The 24,023-nt window shown below is 40.0% G+C and overlaps 2 protein-coding genes across 3 annotated transcripts in view; both read right to left on the bottom strand.

Moving 5' to 3' along the window:
* abca12 (ATP-binding cassette, sub-family A (ABC1), member 12) overlaps positions 1 to 24,023 on the bottom strand; it is a 74,223-nt gene that overhangs the window by 49,942 nt on the left and 258 nt on the right. For both annotated transcript variants that reach the window (XM_085374977.1, XM_085374978.1), the window contains exons 2-17: positions 11,121 to 11,201; positions 10,905 to 10,998; positions 9,197 to 9,332; positions 8,329 to 8,447; positions 8,163 to 8,230; positions 7,556 to 7,726; positions 7,169 to 7,362; positions 6,761 to 6,879; positions 6,569 to 6,672; positions 5,500 to 5,646; positions 5,026 to 5,192; positions 4,698 to 4,831; positions 3,998 to 4,125; positions 3,649 to 3,813; positions 3,203 to 3,411; positions 2,819 to 2,952 (exon numbers count right to left, since the gene is read on the bottom strand). In XM_085374977.1, coding sequence (XP_085231103.1) covers positions 2,819 to 2,952; positions 3,203 to 3,411; positions 3,649 to 3,813; positions 3,998 to 4,125; positions 4,698 to 4,831; positions 5,026 to 5,192; positions 5,500 to 5,646; positions 6,569 to 6,672; positions 6,761 to 6,879; positions 7,169 to 7,362; positions 7,556 to 7,726; positions 8,163 to 8,230; positions 8,329 to 8,447; positions 9,197 to 9,332; positions 10,905 to 10,998; positions 11,121 to 11,201 — 2,170 coding nt within the window. The remainder of the gene's footprint in view (positions 1 to 2,818; positions 2,953 to 3,202; positions 3,412 to 3,648; positions 3,814 to 3,997; positions 4,126 to 4,697; positions 4,832 to 5,025; positions 5,193 to 5,499; positions 5,647 to 6,568; positions 6,673 to 6,760; positions 6,880 to 7,168; positions 7,363 to 7,555; positions 7,727 to 8,162; positions 8,231 to 8,328; positions 8,448 to 9,196; positions 9,333 to 10,904; positions 10,999 to 11,120; positions 11,202 to 24,023) is intronic.
* pofut2 (protein O-fucosyltransferase 2) lies at positions 11,440 to 23,102 on the bottom strand. The gene is made up of 9 exons (XM_085374981.1): positions 22,527 to 23,102; positions 21,673 to 21,926; positions 21,150 to 21,294; positions 20,061 to 20,171; positions 19,480 to 19,546; positions 19,107 to 19,232; positions 18,809 to 18,989; positions 16,700 to 16,823; positions 11,440 to 15,374 (listed from the first exon to the last, which is right to left on the bottom strand). Exons 1-9 carry the CDS (start codon positions 22,700 to 22,702, stop codon positions 15,221 to 15,223), a joined length of 1,338 nt encoding a protein of 445 aa, XP_085231107.1. The 5' UTR covers positions 22,703 to 23,102; the 3' UTR covers positions 11,440 to 15,220.

Here is a 24,023-nt window from a genome sequence, read left to right as displayed (position 1 = left end):
TCAAGAGACAGTTGTTGATGTTGTCTGTTTTGAAACTGCTTCGGTGACTGTCCCTGAGCTAACCTCCTCCAGGACTGCTAGCGCTAACCTGGAGAGTGTTATAGCAGTGGATTTCCTAGGACCTGCTTGCTTTAAACCTAGATCTCCTAAAACTGAGTTTGGCGTCAATAACTTGGTTTTCCCAGTGTCTGTTGCTGCTCCTGAACTCTGCTCTCAAACTCCAGTTCCTGTAACCAGGGCAGCGCAGGCCCAGCTTTCCCTTGCTCCCGTATCAGTTCCTCGGGAGAGGGTGGCTGAGGTCCAGCCGGTCCCTGCTTCTATCCCCAGCCTGGCAGAGGCTCCGTTCATCCCGGCACCCGTACCTGCTCCTCGGGTGGGGTTGATGGACACCCAGCCGTCGCCTGTGCCTGTTCCGGTTCCCCGGGTGAGGTCAGCCGTGACCCTGCCGACTCCTGCACCCGTCTCAGTTCCTCGGGTGGGAGCGACAGAGGTCCAGCTAGCTCCTGCACCTACACCAGCCCCCAGGGTAAAGGCAGCCAGAGACCAGCTCGTCCCTGCACCCGTATCTGTTCCTCGGGTGGGGATGACTGGTGTTCGGCCAGGCCTAGCACCTGTTCCTGTTCCCAGAAGGAGAGCAACCCAGAGCCAGACACCTAATCTACCACAAGCGCAACTACCACTACAACTGGCATTGCTGTCCATAACTCAGTCAGTGGCTCAGTTATTAGCACAGTTTCCTGTTTTGTCACCAGTTCAGTCTTCAGCACAGTTAACGGCTCCACAGTCTGCCCAGTCATCCGCTCCGTTACCGCCTCAGTCCTTTGCCTCATTGCCTGTTAGTTTGTCAGCTCAGTTATTGTCTCTGTCACCAGCTCAGTGCTTAGCCCAGCAACCCGTTCAGTCACTGCCCACCTCAGCTGGAAGCCTTAGTGAGCCTTCTTCACCAGCTGAAGATTACGCGGTGCTGACACACTTTAAACTGACTGTTTGCCCTACACAGCCCCAGCCGTCGCATCCTAAGCCGGCTGCGTGCCCTGTGCCGCTACAGTCAGCGCCCGCGGTGCCAGAGGACCCCGCACCCGCTGGCTCTGCATCCGTCTCCGCTGGGGGTTCAGGAGGACCCCTCCAGCAGCTCCTCGTCTCCGCTGGCGGCTCTGCCCAGCCCGGCCAGCACCTCCTCGTCTCCGCTGGGGGTTCAGGGGAACCTCTCCAGCCGCTGCTCGTCTCCGCTGGGGGTTCAGGGGAACCTCTCCAGCCGCTGCTCGTCTCCGCTGGGGGTTCAGGGGAACCTCTCCAGCCGCTGCTCGTCTCCGCTGGGGGTTCAGGGGAACCTCTCCAGCCTCTCCTCGTCTCCGCTGGAGGGTCCGAGGGGCCCGTTCAGCCTCCTGTCTCCGTTGGAGGGCCCGTCCAGCCGCCATCTGCTTCTGGCCCAGCCTCGTCCGAGACTTCGTCCTCGTCTGGCCCAGCCTCGTCCGAGACTTCGTCCTCGTCTGGCCCAGCCTCCGCTTCACCTGCTGCAGCTCCATCTCCGTCTGGTCCGGCCCCCGCATCACCCACACCTGGTCCGGCCTCTGCATCGCTTTCAACGTCGCCCGGTCCAGCTTCGGCCTGTGCTTCGCCCAGTCCGGCCTCAGCCTCAGCTCCTGCTTCGCCGTCGCCTGGTCCAGCCTCAGCCTCTGCAGCGACGCCTGGTCCGGCCCCCGCATCGCCACCGTCTGGTCCTGCCTCGTCTGGTCCTGCCTCGTCTGGTCCTGCCTCGTCTGGTCCTGCCTCGTCTGGTCCTGTGCCCACCAGGCCATGGCCAGCATGCCTAACACTGGAGAGCCGCCGCTGCATTCCATGCAGCCGGCCCCCTGAACGGCTCCATCTCCTTCGCCGCCGCCGCTGCCTTCCGCGCGGCCGGCCTCCTGAACTGCTCCGTCGTCTCCTTCGCCGCCGCCGCTGCCTTCCGCGCGGCCGGCCCCCTGAACTGTTTCCACGTCTCCACCGTACCCGTCCGCATGGTCGGCCCCCTGAACTGCACTGTGTTTTGGGTTGTTTTTCTTGGGCTCCGGTGTTTGCTGTGCTCCTTTGTTTTCTGTTCCGTGCCCTCCGTCCTGGGCCCCCGCCGCCCGCCCTGGGTCGTTTTCTGTTTGGTTTTTTGTTTTCCTGTGTTTGGGCTGTCTGGAGCCAGCCCTTAAGGGGGGGGGTGATGTCATGGTCCTGGGCCGTGTTGGCCCAGTATTCTTAGTTCTCTTGTATTTTTGTATTCAGTTCCCTGTTTAGGTTCTGTTTCCTGAGTTGCCCTGTTATGTGGTTCCCTGTGTGCTTTCCCTTTGTGACTCTCACCCCCTGTGTGCCCCTCTATGTATTCATGAGCCCTTGTCCCCTTTCGTGTTTTATTCCATGTTTTCCCCAGCCTGTTATGTCTGTGTTCTCCCCGTGCTCTCTCCTCCTGTCTGAACCTCTGTACTTCCTGTTTTACTTTGACAGTCTCTCGTCAGTATGCGTCATGTTGTGTTCACTCCTGCCCTGTCTCGTTATGATTATCTGTGTCAGCTGTGTTCCCCGTGTGCTCCCACTTCCCTCGTTAACCCTCTGTGTATTTATGTCTGCGTCTCCCTCAGTTCTGTGTCGTAGTCTCCCTCATGCTGCGTGGATTTCCCTGTGTCTCTCTCCAAGTATTAGTTTATTGTGCCCAGTTTAAGTTTTGTATTTTCCTGTCATCTTGTCAGCAATAAAGCTGCCTTTTGAGTTCATCCCTTGAGTCCGTGAGTTTTGCGATTGGGTCCTCATCCTGCCTGCCACACAGCCGACCATGACAAGAAGAGGAACTCACAGTTTGCTGGCTGAGTGGTGACATCAGGGTGGTAGTTCAAAATCCAGTAAGCAATGTGGAAGTAGTCCTTTACCGGTGGCCACTGATCACTATTTTCAATTCTTTCACCAAGACTGATCATAAACCACACAAGACTATAAGCAAAGAAAAATCACAACATGTCTGAGTCAGTAAAGTAATAACACACACCTTGTAAAGCATTGTGCACATTATCTGAAATCTGTTTTCTTCTATTACATTTACTAAAGTGGGAAAATCTGCACAGTCTTATCAAACTTAAATCTAGTTACCAAAAGAACCCCCGTATGTTAGGCCTGTTTCTTATGTGCTAAGTTTGTTATGCTATGTTGTTATCCAAGTAGAAAATGAACACTTTGTCAAGACCTGTTTTGAAGAGCTCCAGAAACAAACTGGGTGTTGTTGTCGGGTATCCAGTTCATCCAGTATTCTTCATCCAGCTTTTCTGTCATTTCGGTCAAAATCTCAGCAAACTCCAAGCTCTCCTCATACAGCTCGTGCCACTCAGACAGAATCATGGGAAGTGTTATGTTGAAATCTGCTTCGCCTGTTAGGATGGAGTACAGATCTTGTCCCTGGGGATTATAATATGAACAATATAAGAAATTGTTTCTTTAAACAGTTAAAGCAAAATAAATTAATAAATCCTTAAAACATATTTATACTTTTTAATTTATAGGATTAAGCCTTCCTTGTTAAGAATCTGTTGCTTTTCACTTGAGTAAGTTTGTTTTTTTATAATGTAGTAAAAAATTATTACATAATATAGCATTTTTTTTAGACCACAAGTTGCACATAAAATATATTTTTACCTTTTTAATCAAGTCCTCCCAGTCCATCAGCAAAGCTTGTTGCAGATTCCCGTTGTTGGGGCAGATCAGTGCTGTCCATACTTCAGTTTTTATGCTATTGATGGATAACAGCCAGTCCAAGGAAGCCAGAACTTCTTCACATTTTACATCCTCAGTCGACATCACCTGGTAAAACAGAACAACACATCATCTGATTTACTGTGGAAGCCTTGAGGGAGATACTTAATGTATGAAGTGACAATAAAAAGCTCAACTGACAGCGGAGATCACATGTGTAAGATGCCAGATTTTGACACAGAACCTGTTCACAGGCTAAAAGTTAAGGTCAGTCAACATAAATCCTACATACCTTCATAACTACTTCCATCACACTGTTGACACGGTCCATCAAAGCGCGTGACTCGGACTGGTTTGTCAGCAACGTATGATAAATCATTTGGAGGTCATTAGCATCTTCCAGGACATTTTCTAGAATGTCTGCAAGACAGAAACAAACCAAACTCAACTTAGTGAGAAAATTGGTTTTTGGATTAGGCCATAAAATCAGTAACTTTTCCTAGTTTAGACACTTTGTTAAGTTACAAAAGACACACATATCACTTCAGTACAAGTGTTGTTTTGTCCAGTTTTGCTTGTTTTGTTGTTTTGTGTGTGTGTGTACTTTCCCACAGGCTAACTAATCTTATTGGGTTCAACATTTCATCTTTCATCAGTCCCATGAGAAAGGGTGTGAACTTTTTCCATTCATGTCTTTGGTATGTATTGTGTAACGCAACTGATGATAAAGCAAAATGTCCGCTGAGTGCACAAGCTTCTCTATTTCTCAAATGCTGCTCTCTTTATAAACCTGACATTCTTACAGCCCATGTCTTTTATTTTTATTTTAGTTTATGTTTCCCTGTTGGATGTATAAGAATCACCAATAATGATTGGAAAGCCATTTTAATAGTGCTGGAAATAAAAGTGAAACATTCACCGTAATGTTAATTTTCAAATAAATGCTCTCACAGGTGAGACCTCACTATGGACATGATGCTTTGTTGTCATACCTTTTAGCATGTCAATGGTCTCTGACGCTAGCTTCATGGACTGATAACCAGTTCTGAGGATGCCCTGGACAACCGTATTCACCTCAGGCACATTTTGTACAAGCTCCAATGCTGCCTGACCGATGTTCAGAAACCTAACAAAGCAAATGATAAGACTCAGCTTAAAGCACAAGACATCAAAATTACAAGAATCACAGGAGAACTAGCAGAACAAATAAGTAATACGAAAGTTTTATCAGCTTCAGATCAAAGGTAAGAAGAACAGTCATTTTAGCTTCAATTGATTTTCTACTAGTATTATTTAAATTGGAGAAAACACTGTACTCACAGCTCTTCCTCTGCGTTTTGTGGTTCTGTATCTGAGCTGCGCCTGGTCCTTGTGATGTTGGAGGCTTCAGATTCTCCTGAAGAGAAATATCCAGTCAGATTGTAGACCAGTCCTCTGGCAAAGAGCACGTCATGTTTAGCAACCTCCTTAATCCAGGCCAGGAAAACCTGGGAACGAAACATGAATCTCATCAAAACATCAATATTGTAAAGCCACTGCCAACTGAATACCGTTGAGGTTTCTGTGCAGGTGTGGACTGGAAGATGTGGTTGCTTCTTACTATCACGAAAGCATTTCGAATGTCATCAAATAATTATTTGGCATGCTCTTAATCGTAAGTCGCATTGGGAAAGCAAGTTGGGAGCATATGGAACAATTTTAAAAAACAATCAAAACAATGGAAAAGGAATTAAAAGAAAATTTTATTTCTTATATATGTGATTCTCTCTGTTAATGCTAATAACATTAGCCTACCTGTCTTGCCACCTTTTCTGTGCTGATCATGCTTAGAACCTTGTCCACAATTCCTGAGCTGCATGCTGTTGCTGACCACAAGATGTTGCTGCTGTTATCACACAGATAAGAACGCACCAGATCTTTGTCCAACATCAGGCCGAAAGCCTACAATGGTCATGGAGAGATGATAGTGTTAACCAAAAAAGTAAATATATATGTTAGCTTTAAGTGGGTTCTTTAACTGGAATATGCTTTAGACAATTTTAACTTAGCTAATGTTAGGCAGTATCCTTAATAGTTGCATATTCTGTCTATAGTATGGTCTGATAGAGAGTAATATCACTTTAAGGAGCAAAAACAAATACAGTCACTATATTACTTATCAAAATGTTTATTTGCTCTACATGCAAATTTTATGTCTCTGTTTTCCCTCATTTGAATCTTGTTTTCTAATTCCCATTGTGAAATTCAGTTTCCAGGAAATGTTTTGTGAGCACTTTGGAACAACCAGACTTTCAGCTAAAAATAAAGCCAGAAATTCAAATTACTAAGAGAAAAACAGTTGTACTTCATATGTGTTTGTAAAAGTGAGTGGACAACTACTCCCTGCAAGCTTCTTAACTGTGTTAAAATATTTTGTTGTTGGTTTAAATATGTGGTTTGAATAAATGACTTTCCTGAACTTGGATTTGTACCATTGCTCTGACATTCTCACGTAAAATCTCTTCATATGAGTTACCACTGTTCAGTAAAGACAAGAAAGTAAAAGTTTAACAGGATGTGTCTGTGTAAATGTGTAAATGAATCGTACACAACCCTCACAACCCTCTTTGTGGAACTGTTGTTGTTGCATAAATAACTTCCTTATTAGAATTAAAATCCCTAAGACCAGCTTAATGACCCTGAAGAAAGAGATGATGACTTTTTTTAACCTTATAACTAGAAATATTTAATGTGCAATGTATTGAAAGGCACATGTAGAACTCTTTTGCTATTACCTTTTTTCACATGAAAGGAACTGCCTTCTGTGGCATTGCTATTTCTTTGCATAGTACTGTTTACTGAACTGTTGCGTGATAATGCATACCTTATCCAGTGGTATCTCATAATCCAAAACATTTTCTACGAGGAATTTCACCGTTGTTCCTAGTGAGTCATTTGTGACCAGTTTTCCAAGGGGAATGGTGACATCTATGAAGAATTCAAGCACACTGTCAGATATTAGCAGACTAGGGTGATACATAGAGTATTTACAGTAAAGCAAATGGTCCATAGTTACTTTTGCCAGGCCAATGATTGATATAGGTGATCACTCTGATGGCTTCAGCAAGAAATGAATCATACTTGGAGAGCGGGCCACTGGTCTCAGGGAAATCTTCCTCCATGGTATATGAATCACTAAAGAGACAATTTCAGAAGCATTAAATCTTCAAGTCCAAAATATAGTATGGACTGGAAATATAGTTTAAAAAAGTGAAAGGCAATATCAAGAGTACTTCTAAGCTGAATTCACCAGTTTTCAAGCTTTTATTGACCACTAATAGGTACTGATATGTTATTTTTTACTAAATATGGTTTGATTTTGCTATTCCATTCTTTAAAATAATCTGACATACTACGTTAACCCCTTACTTCCGCTACCTTCATTTATTTTTTAAAAACTGTTTCATCACTGAAAATACTTTACCCCTGTAGGTGCTTGAGTATGTCTTCCAGTGTTCTCAGCATTTGGTCAACAGAACCATCTGAAAAGAGCTGAGGAAGAGCTAGAAGACGGTCCCATAGCAAGCTGTCATTTTGCAGCTGATTGAGGAATGTCACTGTCACCCATGCCACCTCCATCAATTCCTCTGGTTGGGTCAGCATCCATTCTTCAAGTATCTGACAACCAGACAGAGAAAGTATCTAAGCCTCCTAAAGCAAGATTCAATTACAAAAAATACTAAACACAAAACAAATAGAAAAGAATACATTTGGTTAGTGTCATTGCAGTGTGCTGACTAAAGCCGACCTAACATACATGGGCCTATATTTCACAAAATGTATAGGATCAAGTGCAAACACAAAAATATACCTGATTGACTGTATAGAGTGAGACTTCGAACACTGTGTTATTGGTCTTGCAGAAAGTGAACACAGCATTGGTGAAAACATCTAGCGAGCTTTCGTTCAGCATGGGCAGAGTCACAGTGCAAATGGCCCTCTTTAACAGGTTGGCTGACTCAAGCATGTTATCCAGGTTCTCCTGCAAGAAATGCAGTTTAGGTGAATGCATGTTGTTGTTATTATTACTAGCAAATATACAACTGGTCTGCTAACACAACATTATTAGAAATTGTAAATGCAATATCTCCAAATTTAGTCAGTAACAGCAGCATGGTTGTAGGGGAAACTGAATATTTTTGACACATAAATTTATCTATCTATCTAGTTATCTTTCAAATCTTGGACTGGGTATACGTTTAGTAACAACATAAATAAGTATAAGTGTGCTTAGTAAATAAATGCAGTACATGTTTTGTAGCCATTGCTGCAATGCAACCTTGAGGTTTGACTATGATCTACAGGACCTACAGGATCATTTTCAAACTTGACTGAAGATGCTATCAATCAGCTCTTAATACAAACTGTACTAGTACTGAGAACCCTTGTATCTTCTTTTATTTCTCCACAATACCCACCTGATCTTTGGTACTGTTGAAGAAAGTCGTTACAGGAGCATTTTTAGGACTTCCATGGTGAGATGTGCCTTTAAAAAGCAAAAAGATATTGTGAAAAACTGCAGGACTTTGATAAATACTAGATAACCATTTAGATCAAAGTGATTATGTTAGTTGAGCAACGTACCCAAATTGTCCAGCAGTTTAAACAGTTCTGCATGATCATTGGTGAAGTTGTTGGGGAGAAGGTTAAGAAAATCCCCCACTTGACCAAGACTCTCCAGTGGAGAACTCTCTGTCACAGACCTGTGGTACAGGTATAACAGGGCAGGTGAGGTAGTAAATATATTCTATTAGATGCATTTAGGACCCTTTTAGTGCTAAAGGTTTCATCTTTCTGTCTTAAATTAAAAATACCTTTTGTTTCTGTGTTTAAGGCGCTTGATTTTGACCATGCATTACAGTAATCATATTTATAATACTGCAATTCACTGAAATAGAACCTAACTCTACAATACTTTGGTTCATTAAAATGAAGCTTAACTCGATGACACTTTGAGTCCCTGAAAAGAAACCTAACCGAACAATATTCTTGTTCCCTGAAATGAAGCCTAAGTAAAATGTACTGGTAGATAAGAAGTAGACAAACAGGTTCTTCTAGCAGCCATTGACATTCCAGTTCAGGGAATTTAAATCAAAGAAGCTTCCAGATAATGGCATTTGTTAGCACGTGTAATGTGATAGGTAAGGGTTAAGATCCTTCCCTTCCTCCACAGGGAAAAGTCTGTTGTTGCCAAATTTTCATGATCACACACTGACTAATCATGTCACGTGATGCTGTGATCCTAAGGTGCGTCCCTCCTCTGAGACACAGGGACCATGTGATTTAAAGTCAGCAGAGTTCAAAATGTAGTTTTAAACAATAATATATGAAGGGTTATTGACTTAAATCATAGTTGCAGTAAATATGCAATTTGTAAATATGTTTTAGCACTTAGATTGCAGATTATATACATAGACTGTATATACACTGAGTATACTGACGAAGAAGGTACCTTGCTTTCCTCGACTTTGATGTTGTTGGTTCTACCAGGCGAGATGTGTTATGGCAACTGCTATCTGTGTTGCACATGAGGGTCTGGAGGAAAGGAAATAAGCCTGTGCTGGGGAGGTTTCGGGGACCCACATAACCTAGAGGAGATATGATAAAGGTTTTGCTGTAGTGATGACACTGGAAAATGTCATATTCATTAAGAATTGTTTCTAGGTACGTAATTGCATGCATTTGGCAAGTGCAGATAGTTCAGAAGCTTTAAAAATGACATCAATTCAAGATAATAATGTGAACGACAATAGGATATCTGATACTGAGAAACAGTTTTACAAACACTCTGTCTGAGAAGTTCCTGGAATAGTTAGAAGCATCTACAGCATTACTGTACATGGGTTTCATGACCGGTGCGCAACCTCTGCCTTCTTTGTTAGAAAACAATCTGAGCTATTGTATCGGACAAAAAAGAGAGATCCAAAGATTAACTCAGAATGACCTGTGTTTAATCAGGTAATTTTTGATTGATTGCCATGACGTGCAAGTTTTGAAAGCTAGAACATACTGCATAGGTGCATTTTTCCTTCAGAACTAAAAGATATTCCGTATAGTCACACCGCTAGTTCTATAGGAACAATATAACATATGGAGTAACTTTACTTAAAAAATATGGAACATGTAGCAGTTAAAACTAAAAATGAGAACTGCTTTGCTGTCTCCAAAAACGTTTATACACCAGTCAGATTTTGGTGCATTCTGACTCTGTGTCTCTTTCAACCAGGTATAAAATAAAATACCCACTAAACGGTATCTCAGGGGCAAGAAGAGGTCCTATTGGTTTGACTGTTTTACTAAAAAGTTTGAACACTGGGTTATTAAAGTTCAAGTGAATTCACATATCTTTCAAATCCAATCTGCCAATCAAGCCTGAACCACCAAATGTGACAGGATCAACTAGTCATCTAAAAGTGTTGTTTCCCATGGTGAACATTACCATGAGAAAGAAGGTTATTCCTGTGGTTTTTTAAGGATTTTATTGAAATTTAGATATACCATTTCTTAATGTTGCTGTGATTACATGTGGGGGGGTTTTAGGCTGAAAGCTGTTTGAGAACCTGGCTCTCTGTTAACCATTAACCTTGTTATTTAAAAAAGGCTGTAGGTGGCAAAACAAAGGTATCTCAAAAGCCTCTCCTTTTAAAGTTTCACACAAATCTAAAGCAGAGTAAATGTGATGTCAGTAGGCATTAAATGATAAAGCAGAACAAACACCATGTCAATAGTGATGGGATAGGCTCAAATCTGAAGGACCATTGATGTTTGCATTTAGTTGTCCATTTGTTTACTTTGGTTGCAAAACTAGAATGTCTCCAAGTATTTACCTGCTGACCTTTAAGATGACAAACAAAAGAATGCGGTCCAATCGAGTTAATATTGTGTCATTACTTACATAACTATCAGAAAGGTAAGTTTCAAGAGTACCCTTTAAAACTAATAAAAGTTAAATAAAAAAAACCCAACAAAAACAAAACACCAGTAATGCAAAATGTAAGTTAATATTTCCAAACAAAGCTTCTACTCATTAAAAAAATATTTTTGATTGTTGTAAGGGACGCTTACAGTGGAATAGGCAGGCTGTGCATTTTCAATATGAGGTTAAAAAAAGGCTTGATTTTGTTTGCAGAATTAGCAGCAATTGATTTTTTTACACTTACATGTTTCCCTCACAACAGCAGGGAACTGGTGGCGGGTCACAGCAAGGATGATGAAGATGATCAAAGGCCAGGCGATCAGAGTCAGGGACCATACCTGAAAAAACACAACATATTTTAAAGCTTTGTAATAATATTCATTTCAGGGATGTGCAGAATGCCATTTTTTCATTCTTAGGTAATTAACTAGATATTTTGGACTCTTTGAATCTCACTCACTGGCCGTCTAATTACAGCCAGTCCATTCTTCCAGAGAAGAAGTTGAAGTTGGCGAAAGAAGGCCATCACTGGTGGAAGAGGCTAAAATAAGGAAAAAAAGGAAACAAAGTTAAAAATGATATTTTTCATTCCATTAAATTATGAGATATAGAGATATACTGGGATTCCATGATCCCAGTATATCTCTATCTATCTATCTATCTTAAATATATATATATATATATATATATATATATATATATATATATATATATATATATATATATATATATATATATATATATATATATATATAAAGTGAGAGAGAGAGAGGGAGAGAGAGTGACAAAATTCACATTGACATTTTAGGATAGGTGCGAAAAAAAGCTATTATATAACTTGGTGAGAGTGTATTCATTAAGTAGCTCACATATAGGTTACTTAAATCATATGACAGTTTTTTTTTTCTTCTTTTCTACAAGTCTCATCAACTGTAGCTAACGTCTATAGCGCAAACTTGCGGAAATAAACGGTAGGTTTAAACTAATAATAAATAACAGAAATGTAAATTACATCAATGTTGTAATTGAGTTTAGCTCATTTAAGATAGGCACTCAAAAAAATAGTCCACTGCGCACTCACCTCGCAGCCGCTTTCCTTTTAATAGCTCAAATTATTTGTTATGTGAGTGTCGCTCGCAGATTTGCCAGGGAGGGCATGGCTCCTAGCAGGAAGCCCTTTCCATCAGTTGTTCACCGGAGTAAGACAGAAGAAGACCACGCTCAAACGTAGGAAAAAACCCTCTCTGAATGCCACCGCGGTTAGTGTAAAAGCAACAACAATACTTACAACCTCAACCTCTCTGTCGCTTGTCTTGTGCTTGCGTGTATGAAAAGGAAAATCTGGAATGAAAAAGAGCGTGTTCTCCTGTTGCACCTGTCTGCCCACAACAACAAAAATGGGCCGCATCTCTTAGAACAAGAAATCGCATACACTGGTACAAGAAAGGGCGTTACTTGAGGACGCTTTATGTGCCTATCTTACTACAATATTTAAGTAGATTCTTGTTACCTCAGATAATCACAGCTGATAGATTTAGAGAAAAACCAGAGCTGCTTAGAGAAGCATGTGACGGAATTAGAACTGGTATTTTTTCTTTTTAATGTTTCTGTATTTTGCCCTAAATGATAAATAGAAAACCTAAATTTAAAGGTTGCATTGACCTTAAATGCCTTCTTTTCGTTTCTATAACCAGTGAAAGTTAAACCTCTTATTAAATCTACAAGGTATGAAATTACACACCTAATTATCTAGTGTTGTCAAGGAGCTACTGTATAAGTCTCCACAGAGAACAGTCACAATGATATGTGTGAGGGATCCATTGGGAAAAGTTAGCACTCACACACAATACTGTTTCCACATAATGTTGAGAGGGAATACGATCCGCCCAATTAAATGATATCGAATCACCAATTGTAATAAATTACATATGAATAAAAATTATCTTACACATTCATATTTCATTTGTGTTCTTGTATTTTCAAAAAGAATAATATGACTGAAGCTTTCTTTCAAATGTACAAACATCCTGTACAGACCTTGTGAGAAAAATAAATGTTGACATTGACATTGTTGCATTATGGTGAATTCTCCAAAAGTTGATTCTGTTCATCTGGACGTAGCTTTTTCAGTGGGAGAAACGTTTCGTCACTCATCCAAGTGACTTCTTCAATCTCAGCTGACTGCAGGTTTCCCCAGTCTTATAAACTTACAAACATATAGTGTACGCTGTTAAGTGCCAGGAGGATTGCCAGGATTTATACATCAGGGAAATCAAACAACATCTGGCAAAGCGGATGGCACAACACAGAAGAGCTACCTCGTCAGGCCAGGACTCTGCAGTCCTTTTACACCTACAGGCCAGTGGACACTCTTTCAATGATGAGGATGTACACATCCTGGACAGGGAGGAATGCTGGTTTGAGCGCGGAGTCAAGGAGGCCATTTACGTGAAAAGGGAAAGACCATCTCTGAATTGAGGAGGGGGCCTAAGGGTGCATCTTTCGTCATCGTACAATGCTGTGATTGCAGCCATTCTCCAACTCTTTGTGAATGGTGCTCATGGCCATTGACCATGACTATTCTATTCTATGATGAAGGAAGTGGGATGAGATGAGTGACGAAATGTTTCTGCCTCTGAAAACGCTACGTCCAGATGAACAGAATCAACTTTGGAGATTTCCTTACCTGGATGATTGAGCATGCATCAAGAAGATTATGGTGCATTCCATTATCTTTAACTCAGAGTATGAGCGGAAATTTACTGTCACCCAGTCTTTCTTTTATGGTACTAACATTTGTTATGCAGGCTGAGTATTACATACTCAGCCTGATTGTTTGATAAAAACAACAACTGCGAAACAATGGACAGCAGGAATAGGGTTGGGCCATTTCACCTATGCCCAGCAAGGCCATAGGTGACATATGACTAGCAATACTGGTTTGTGATCTTGCAGTGTGCTGGAAAAAAAATGTCAGCTGTTTTATGCAGTGTACTGTCTTACCGCAGGAAGCTTATTCGACTAGCTACTGGAATCCAGTGATGTATAATACACTCTTGTTTTTGACTTTGCTCTATATAAAGTTAGTTTTCATGACAATGTTGTGTGAAAGTCATGAGCAAGCCATTGTTTTATATTTTTCCTTCAAGGACACAGACTTTATTGTAATAAAGTGTCTGGAACAATAGTTCTTCAGTCATTTTAAAGATCTTTCAAAGGTTTTCTTTGGATATTGGCTGCTTTGTCTCTTGTTTTCAGTCCAGTTTTTGTACCTGACCGTTTTCAGAGGAATGTCTTTTGTTTAAGTCACTTAACACTGACCTATTAGATCGGGAGAGAAGTACGACTGTAAGAGTCTTGACTTTCAATCTCAACAGAATGGTATAATAAGGGGGTTTTTTTGTTTTGGTTTTTTTTCTTTATAAACTAAATGTTTACACATATTTTAAAAAGACAATATATCTTTTTTTTCATTTTCCCAAAAAGTGAGGGGTGGCAACACTTTTTGTTTCTTTGAAACAACAGAACAATTACAGAAAAAAATCAATTTGTAGGTAATTCGGTAAACTAGCTTGATTAAACATCTCCATTCAAACATCTCCATCTCCACCGGGGAAACTTAATTATAGTTGAAGAGAATTGGAATTATGTGGTGGTATTAATCAGATTCTGAAATAACAAAATATTTTATTTTAGTTTTAGTAGGTTTCTGGCAGGGTGGAAGGTAATAGGTAAAAGTGCCTTGAAAAAAACATGCAAGTCTTTTGTACAGTACCAGTTTGATGGCAAGTTATGTGTGACTTCTTTGTGTTATGCCAATACCACTCCCTGTAGTACTTTAAATTAGGATTGCATCGTGTATGCTTGGAAACAGTTTGCGGTTTAAAAATCAGGCTGGAAAAATTAGGCATTGTAACGTCTTCATCATGGTGGTATTTACAAAGTAAAATGCTTGACTTCTGTTTTTTAATTTCCTACCGTTCCAATACTGACAATATTATGAAAGGGCAGATACTGTATAAAAAAAGTGAAACGTTTTTGTGTTTCTAAAATCATAATTGATTGTGCTTCTTGATAAGACACTTCACAAAAGCAAGTTTTCTTAATCTAATTCACAGTATAACCTTTGATTACCAATTTGTAGAAAAAAACAACAACAAAAAACTCCCCTCAAAAACCCCACTGGATTTAAAATGAGAATACACCGTCTAATACTCTTTGTTCCATTACAAGATAATCTGTTCACCATTGCCATGAATACAAATAAAAATGAAAAATACAGTTAAAAAACAAAACAAAAAATAGCACGTATACAATCTAAAAAACTAAAATGTAAGCAGCTTTATTTTTTGAAAATTTAATTAATACTGTTTACATGTTTGGAAGTCCTCTCCTTTGCCTATTTAGCATAAAGTCCAAAAGAGCGGTCTTTTCAAACCTGGCAGCACAACACTGAAACCATGAAACGTAAATAAAAATGAACAACAAAATTATTAAAATATCTTGAAGATTCCAAACACTGCATTTGGCCTTTGTCTAACCAAACTCTTAATGGTCACATCAATAAACAATTTTCCAGTGCGTGGGCTGTTCACATTCTTTCTCAGTGTCCCCACAGAAACGGTTGTATGTAGTTTTGGGGTCAAAGCCCAGAATTTCCCTCTCTTCGTGGATCCGGAAAGAGAAAGTGGAAACTGATGTTCCAATAAAAAATCTGGAAAGACACGTAGAAAAATATAAATTCAAAGAAAGATGGTGTCCATGAAAACTACGCAATACGGTGAGAACAGCATGAGTCACCGTGAGTAGTTTTTCAAGTTGAAATATTTTCCATGGGCAGGAACAAGTGATAAAGCTATCGAAATATCTAAGCTATTTTCTGTTGGGCATAGGTTAAAGAACTAGTATTTCCACAATAATCAAACAAACATTTTTAAACTGACGCACATTAATGTGCCTTTATGTCTAATTTAAAGGGAAAAAAGTTTGGGATATTTTTACATTTAGCTTAAATTAGTTTACTGGCAAAATCATAAAGAACAGCCGTACACAACAATAATGGGAACTTTGAACTACACAACACCTTTACCATAAGTTACAAGCTAATGTGCAGTCAAAGGCGCTTGCAAAGAAAAGCGTCTGGACTTCTTTAAGTTGCTTGAAGACGTTTCACCTCTCATCCGAGAAGCTTCTTCAGTTCTAAGGTCAAATGGTGGAGAGTCCCAGATATAAACCTAGTGGGAGTAACCCCCCACAGAGGGACAAAAGGACCCCCTGATGATCCTCTAATCGCCTGAGCCAAGGTGTGAAACTGGGTGTGGGTCCCAATCAGCCAGAGTTTCGGGTGTGTTCACTGTGAAACCTGGCCCCACCTTATCATGCGAATTCCTGAGATCAGATGGCCCAGGATGTGAGTGGGCGTTAAGGCGTCTGGGAAGGGATCTCAAAACTGGATTATAGATGGCCTTAATGCCATTTGACCTTAGAACTGAAGAAGCTTCTCGGATGAGAGGTGAAACGTCTTCAAGTAACTTAAAGAAGTCCAGACGCTTTTCTTTGCAAGCTCCTTTGACTACGATGACCTGGATGACTGAGAACCTTCACAGACAAGCTAATGTGCATTACATTCAAGGATAAAGGTGTTTGGCCACTATGTGACAGCATTTACCTTTTAGTATAGGTAATGGCTGAATGACATTTCCCCCTTGAAACTTACCATTAGCTGTATGTGCTTGCTGCTGAGGCTGCTCGGTTTAGAAAGACATGCAACACCACAAATTTGAAAACTCAAAATGTATCATCTATTTATATTTTCTCACTCAATACTCCTCTACAGAGCTAAAATAACACTACCGTAATGTTATATTAATGTTAAAAATTGTAATGACTGGAATGACAAATTAACCAATTTTCATGTCATATATGTGTAATTTTATATTTTTTGAAATAAATAACCTGCCTTATTACTACTACTATCACAAATGTTATCAAATAATGCATTAAATACTGAATGTATTAAAACCGTGAAACTAAATATACCTTGCATGGGCACATATCCACTGGTCAATTATGGCAACTCCTCCATCTTTAAAGAGTTCGAGGTCCTCTGTGGATGGCTCAAAGCGCACTATGTCTGGCAACAACTTTTTCAGCTCCTTTATTTCTGCAAATTTTACAGATTAACAAGTATAATAAAATCATATAAGTATACTATCTATTAGATAAACTACTACTAAATGTTCGCACTGTTCTTTAAATATTTATTGAAAACTCACAGAAATACTCAGAAATTTAAACCACAGAGTATTACTGGACAATATTACAATATATATATATATACAGTGGGGCAAAAAAGTATTTAGTCAGCCACCGATTGTGCAAGTTCCCCCACCTAAAATGATGACAGAGGTCAGTAATTTGCACCAGAGGTAGACTTCAACTGTGAGAGACAGAATGTGAAAAAAAAAATCCATGAATCCACATGGTAGGATTTGTAAAGAATTTATTCGTAAATCAGGGTGGAAAATAAGTATTTGGTCAATAACAAAAATACAACTCAATACTTTGTAACATAACCTTTGTTGGCAATAACAGAGGTCAAACGTTTACTATAGGTCTTTACCAGGTTTGCACACACAGTAGCTGGTATTTTGGCCCATTCCTCCATGCAGATCTTCTCGAGAGCAGTGATGTTTTGGGGCTGTCGCCGAGCAACACGGACTTTCAACTCCCGCCACAGATTTTCTATGGGGTTGAGGTCTGGAGACTGGCTAGGCCACTCCAGGACTTTCAAATGCTTCTTACGGAGCCACTCCTTTGTTGCCCGGGCGGTGTGTTTTGGATCATTGTCATGTTGGAAGACCCAGCCTCGTTTCATCTTCAAAGTTCTCACTGATGGAAGGAGGTTTCGGCTCAAAATCTCACGATACATGGCCCCATTCATTCTGTCCTTAACACGGATCAGTCGTCCTGTCCCCTTGGCAGAAAAACAGCCCCATAGCATGATGTTTCCACCCCCATGCTTCACAGTAGGTATGGTGTTCTTGGGATGCAACTCAGTATTCTTCTTCCTCCAAACACGACGAGTTGAGTTTATACCAAAAAGTTCTACTTTGGTTTCATCTGACCACATGACATTCTCCCAGTCCTCTGCTGTATCATCCATGTGCTCTCTGGCAAACTTCAGACGGGCCTGGACATGCACTGGCTTCAGCAGCGGAACACGTCTGGCACTGCGGGATTTGATTCCCTGCCGTTGTAGTGTGTTACTGATGGTGACCTTTGTTACTTTGGTCCCAGCTCTCTGCAGGTCATTCACCAGGTCCCCCCGTGTGGTTCTGGGATCTTTGCTCACCGTTCTCATGATCATTTTGACCCCACAGGATGAGATCTTGCGTGGAGCCCCAGATCGAGGGAGATTATCAGTGGTCTTGTATGTCTTCCATTTTCTGATGATTGCTCCCACAGTTGATTTTTTCACACCAAGCTGCTTGCCTATTGTAGATTCACTCTTCCCAGTCTGGTGCAGGTCTACAATACTTTTCCTGGTGTCCTTCAAAAGCTCTTTGGTCTTGGCCATGGCGGAGTTTGGAGTCTGACTGTTTGAGGCTGTGGACAGGTGTCTTTTATACAGATGATGAGTTCAAACAGGTGCCATTCATACAGGTAACGAGTGGGGGACAGAAAAGCGTCTTACAGAAGACGTTACAGGTCTGTGAGAGCCAGAGATTTTCCTTGTTTGAGGTGACCAAATACTTATTTTCCACCCTAATTTACGAATAAATTCTTTACAAATCCTACCATGTGAATTCATGGATTTTTTTTCCACATTCTGTCTCTCACAGTTGAAGTCTACCTCTGGTGCAAATTACTGACCTCTGTCATCATTTTAGGTGGGGGAACTTGCACAATCGGTGGCTGACTAAATACTTTTTTGCCCCACTGTATTTATACATTTTGTAAATCAAGTTACCACACAGGGTCCCTCGTCCGACAAAGAGTTAAAGGAATTATTAGCTGATTGTATTTTATTATAAGTATTAGCTAGAAAATAGTGTTCTAAAACTTGACTTAATATGCAAATCACTGAAGCTTCAATGCATTACAAGTATAATTTCTCTATCTTTAAAAATGTGTGTGTGTCACTACCTTCATCATCTGCATCTGTCGCAACAAAAACTTTATCAAGTTTATGTTTTTTCATCAAGCTGCGTATTTTTTTGACAGCTCCCTTAAGACTCGGCACATCTTCTCTGTGACCCCAGATAAAGTCTTTCCGGCGCAGGTGGACGCCCAGATATGAACCACCTTTAGCTGAGCCAGGCTTGGCCTGAGGAGTGATCAAAAAATAGCACATCACTTTTTAAAATGCTGCTCAACATGGAAAATGGTCACACCCATAACTAGTACAATCCCATAAATATACTATTATAAGACACTGTCAAACCTTCATACGAGTCCAGTCCTCGCTGTATGGCGTATGGTCTGTTTCATCTGTAGAGTTTAGATGTCTTGATCTGAAGTTATCCCCTATGAGACGCAGGTGCTTTGCAAAAACCATGCTGCGTCGTGTCTAGAATAGACACAGACCACAGTTTACAGACAGCAAAATTTCCCAGAATCCCATTGTTTTTGAAAATGCAAAAGATACATAATGTAACTTATTATCAGTAACAATACAGTGATGCCACAGTAATGCTGCAGTATACTACACATAGAAAAAGTCTAGGAAGAATAACACTGCCTATGATGACCTAACCTAACCTGAAACATAAGACGTGACGTATCACGAACTGAAAATTCTATAGTTCTTGACTTACATTCCAGTAGTCCTTCCCAGCATAGTGATCATGAAGGAGCGTCTCTGCTCGGTCGAGCATAACAGATCTGCAAAAACAACAGCATGCAAACAAGATTACCACTGTAGGTGTCATAAAATCTGACAGAGCTATGAGTAATGGCAGAGCTGAATAATAATGAAGCGAGATCATCTTTCAGACATGTTCCAAAAAAAAGAAGATCATATGATCATCATTTTTTTAAAATGATGATCATATGATCAGCTTTATGTTGAGACAATGTCACCCTGTTATTATGCATACTTTTTTATATTAACTTGTATTCTGAATTACACACCAGGAATAGAAATGTCTAATTGTAATGCCTATACTGAAATGGTACACCAAGTTGAACTAATGTAATGTTTTAAAGTTCTTTAGAGTTTTAAGTCATTTCAATTTAAGGTGGAAATAGTGACTTTTAATGAAGACATGTTACATTAAATCCAAACGTTTTACCAGCATCACTCAACAGCTTTTACCGTTTGACTGATGCCAGATAACAAATAACAATAACGTATGGTTGGTGACTTTTTTATTAGCATGTTCCTTTGTAGACTCACGTCGCTGTAATGTTTTTCTGAAGAACCGGTGCTATGACGGATGCATGGCCTTGTGCTGATAAACACGTTACATTTCGAGCTCTCGTCTCTTCGTATCCCCAAAACCAGCCCCTAAAAAACAGACAAGATACATGTGGCAAGTAGTGGGCACAGATAGACACAGAACTGTGAATATGTGCTATCTACAGTATTGTGCAAAGATCTCGAACCACACCTCATTTCTTTATGTTTTTCTAGAAATGTCAGTAATATGTCCCAGGAAGACTGAAAGTCAATATTTTATAATCTAATAGATCATTTTATTCTGTGTGCACTTCTTCTTTTGTTCTCCAATTGTCCAGTTTCCTCGGACTTTTTAAGGACACACTGCACCATGCCAAAACACAGTGGGGGGAAATAACTGCTGAATGTGTAAGTTTGCTTATTTACAAAGAAATGAACAGTCTCTAATTTTTGTTGTTTCAGTTTAATGCCGACAGATAGAATATCAACCAAAAATCCAGAAATAAAGGCACATTAAATTAAAATTATAAATTGATGCATGTCATTGAGTTAAATAAGTATTTGATCCCCAAGCCCCAATTTAAAATAAGTTCTTTGCTAAGTTATCTGTTAAGTGTAGCCACAAAACTACTTCATCCCATCAGTCAGGTGCTTTTTATGCTTTAATGATTCATGGGTCAAGTGGTATCTAGTGGTTTAACAAACATAAAATATTTTTCTGAAAATGGCCAGGTGGAAAGACCAGACTTAAAAACCCTGAAACAACTTGAAAAGGTTTGGAAACCTATTTCTCAAGACCACTTCTGGCTCCTTGGAAGAAAATTTCACAGAAATGAGGGGTGAATCAAAACTTTTGCAAAGTACTGTAGACATGAAGTAGGTTTGTGTATTTTCTTGTGTAATTACATCTTTGTTACTAAAAAACAAATATATTCATCACACTAATACCCACATCTTTACTTCTGACCCCTGTCATGATACAGATAATGGCATCTAGTTGTTGTGTGTAACAAAATGTATTAGTGGTATTGTATTCGTAATGCAATGTTTTATAAATGTTGCTGGTTTTCTGCATTGTTTAATCACCTGTAGTAGCCATGTTTATCTTTGGAGTACATCAACTTCTCGATGCATGGCCGCTCGTCAACCTTTTCCTCCCATTTTCCGTCAGTCCATCCTTCCGCATAGTTTTGCAGTACCAGAACATGGTCTATAAACGGGCCTCCATTTTCTACACCAAGGAGAGTTCAGTTTGCCATAAACAAATAATTGTGTTGGAAAAGGTTTTAATTTATATATTTTAATTTATTGAGCTTGAAACTCCCTTTCAAGCTCGGGTCCAGAGGCCTGGGAGCTTAAGGGTCCTGCGCACTATCTTAACTGTTCCTAGGACAAGGTAGGCGAGTGGCTCCAGCAGATCCCAGGAACAACATCCGAGATCTCTGTCCAGAAGAGCGCAGGACCCTCAAGCTCCCAGAGGACCTGAGCGTGAAGGATAGACCGCCAGCAGGGGCAGGAAGGGAATTTTTTTATATATATTACCGTAGATATATCTCTTTCAAAAAAATGAAAATGAAACCTAGTCTGCATCACCCATCCAAATGCTCACCAGCAATGAATTCTTCATACTCAATAACAGGTACGTTGGCCTGAAGGCTAGTAAGGCTGAAGAACTCCCCCCATGGAATGCGGATTTGATGGAGGTTAGGGCTCTGCCAGTGGTAAAGGCGACCCCATGGGGGAAGCACCAACACCCAGTCATCTCCTTCTTTCCTCAATGTCTTGACCAGAGAAGCCATGCGAATATAGACATCTCTGCGCAGATTGAAACCCTCTGGAGGGTTTACATCATACAAAAGGTACCTGTGGTGACAAGACAAAGGCATAACACATTATTTGTATACTGTAGCTAATACTTTCCAAAATTGAGGTACCACCTTAAAACTTTAGAAAGCCTTACTCACTGTTGCAAATTTAGCTTTTAGTGACCCAGGCAGTTGTTTTCTCTCTTTTTTTTGTTACAGCAGGCTGTTTAACAATTCTGGAAGTTACAGTCTGATCAAACAAATAAGCATGGGTACAAATAACTTATACATATCACCTAACTACAGAAAGCAATAATACACATACAATAACCAGAACACTAAATTCTGCATTAAAGGTAAACACAAATGAAATCATGTTGTTTCAGAACTCCACTATAGAACAAAAATGTTCTGGCTGTTCTGGATTTGTGGTAATTTTATGGAAGAAGGCATTAAATTGTAATTTTTTTTAATAGATTAAGATGACGTTTGACATAGTCAAAGCTGGCACGATATCAATATAGACTTAAAAGGCCAAAAAGAAAAAAAACCCGACGTGTTAACTACAAAGAAACACTGCCTGTACGGTTAAATGAACAGCTGCTTCCAAATTTACGTTAGCATTGCTGGTTAGCCCACCGTTACGCTATAAACTTACCGCAAATCCCTGGCGGCAGCGACGGGTGCAGTAACCGTCTGGCTTGCGCTAAATACATTATCACTATTTCCTTCATCGAATACGGAAAGGGCGACGAAAACTGACAGCAAGAACGAACTGAAAGAACACGCTGAAGCAAATAACATCAGTAGTCTATTCAGTACGCTCTGCGCCATATTGACTCTGAGCCACGCACTTCCGGAAGCGTCTGCATGGTTGCCGGGCAACCAGCAATCGCAGACGCAGACGACAAAAACGAGGCCAGAGTGCAAAAGATTTGTTGTTCTTGTTTTGTTTATCTATGTAGATAACTTACATTTTTAAAATATAAATATCTAGTTGACTGCTACATACTTCCTTTCTGTGCAGGCAGTGCTGTGCTGCCATATTCACAATCAGACTTTTTTTAAGTAGATATTTCACAAGTTATATGGCTAATTTCCAACCCCTAGACAGGATAAAGCTAGTGTCAAAGGTAGAATTAGGTGAGTGAATCTAATCAAAATATTACCTTAAAGTAAAATACTTGATAACATATAAAATACTTGATATATGCTATCTTTGATTTAACTTAACACTGCACCATCAGAGTATGCCTGGACTAAACTGCGTTTTTTCATACAGCCAAAAGTGTTGAATGTATAAGCGGGTTGTGGCATGTAATTATTTTGTTATGATTGAGAGAGAATCTCCATGCTGTCACTGCAAGGATCGCCAGGTTGCAGGACAGGAAAAATTAACTAATTAAACACTAGCTTGCCTATCAAGATCAAAAGTCTTCAATAAATGAAGTGACACCTTCCCACTTTAATCCATGCTTACAGTGTTGAAGAGTAAATATTTTACTTAAATTTGAGTTTGAGAATTACGTTCTCTGTGAGCTGCACACAGAATTTAGGGGAGGCATTTCACAGCATGGTTGAAAAAACACAGGAGGCTACAACACACAATGTCCCCTTACTGAAATGTTTTTGTGTGAATCTGATATTTTCAAGCAACCAAGAAAGTAGCTGATGATGGTTACTGAGCCCTGAACATAAACTATTTCTTTGTTTAAAAAAAGACCTATGGTAAGATAGAATGGATTCTTGAATGGATGAGGAGAAGGGAAGAGGAAAATGAATATAATTACAGATCAAACTAAATTGTTTTAGTTTGACTCAAAAAAGACAAAAAATGGTTTTAGGCAAAGCTGTCTGTTATGTGTAAGTACAGTATTAATTTAGCCACTGAGTTCAGTGAATTTTCATGATTGAACAATTTAAAGGGTATTATTAATTGGTTAAAAAAAAAACCCAGTAACCCAACATTCCTCTGAAAATGGTCAGCACACGTCCAAAAAAAGCCTTTGAAAGACCTATAAAAGCTTGGAGAACTATTGCTCAACATAATTTGAAAACATTAATATAAAGTTTGATTTCTTGAAAAAGAAAAAAAGAAATGACAGATCACTCAAGCATTTTATATAGTACTGTATTTTGGAAGCAATTTTTTGAG

The sequence above is a fragment of the Diplotaxodon limnothrissa genome, linkage group LG16 (genome assembly GCF_057381915.1).
Source record: "Diplotaxodon limnothrissa isolate DT_005_m linkage group LG16, D_limnothrissa_male_GT1.1, whole genome shotgun sequence".
NCBI classification, from domain to species: domain Eukaryota; kingdom Metazoa; phylum Chordata; class Actinopteri; order Cichliformes; family Cichlidae; genus Diplotaxodon; species Diplotaxodon limnothrissa.
This window is presented reverse-complemented; position numbering and strand designations above follow the sequence as displayed.

Excerpts from the sequence above, each read along its gene's own strand:
- pofut2 (XM_085374981.1), bottom strand. The coding sequence starts at position 22,702 with ATGGCGCAGAGCGTACTGAATAGACTACTGATGTTATTTGCTTCAGCG. Across the intron at positions 19,233-19,479 it reads CTGGGAAGGACTACTGGAAT|ACACGACGCAGCATGGTTTT; the intron begins GTAAGTCAAGAA and ends TGTCTATTCTAG. Across the intron at positions 16,824-18,808 it reads GACAGATGCAGATGATGAAG|AAATAAAGGAGCTGAAAAAG; the intron begins GTAGTGACACAC and ends TAAAATTTGCAG.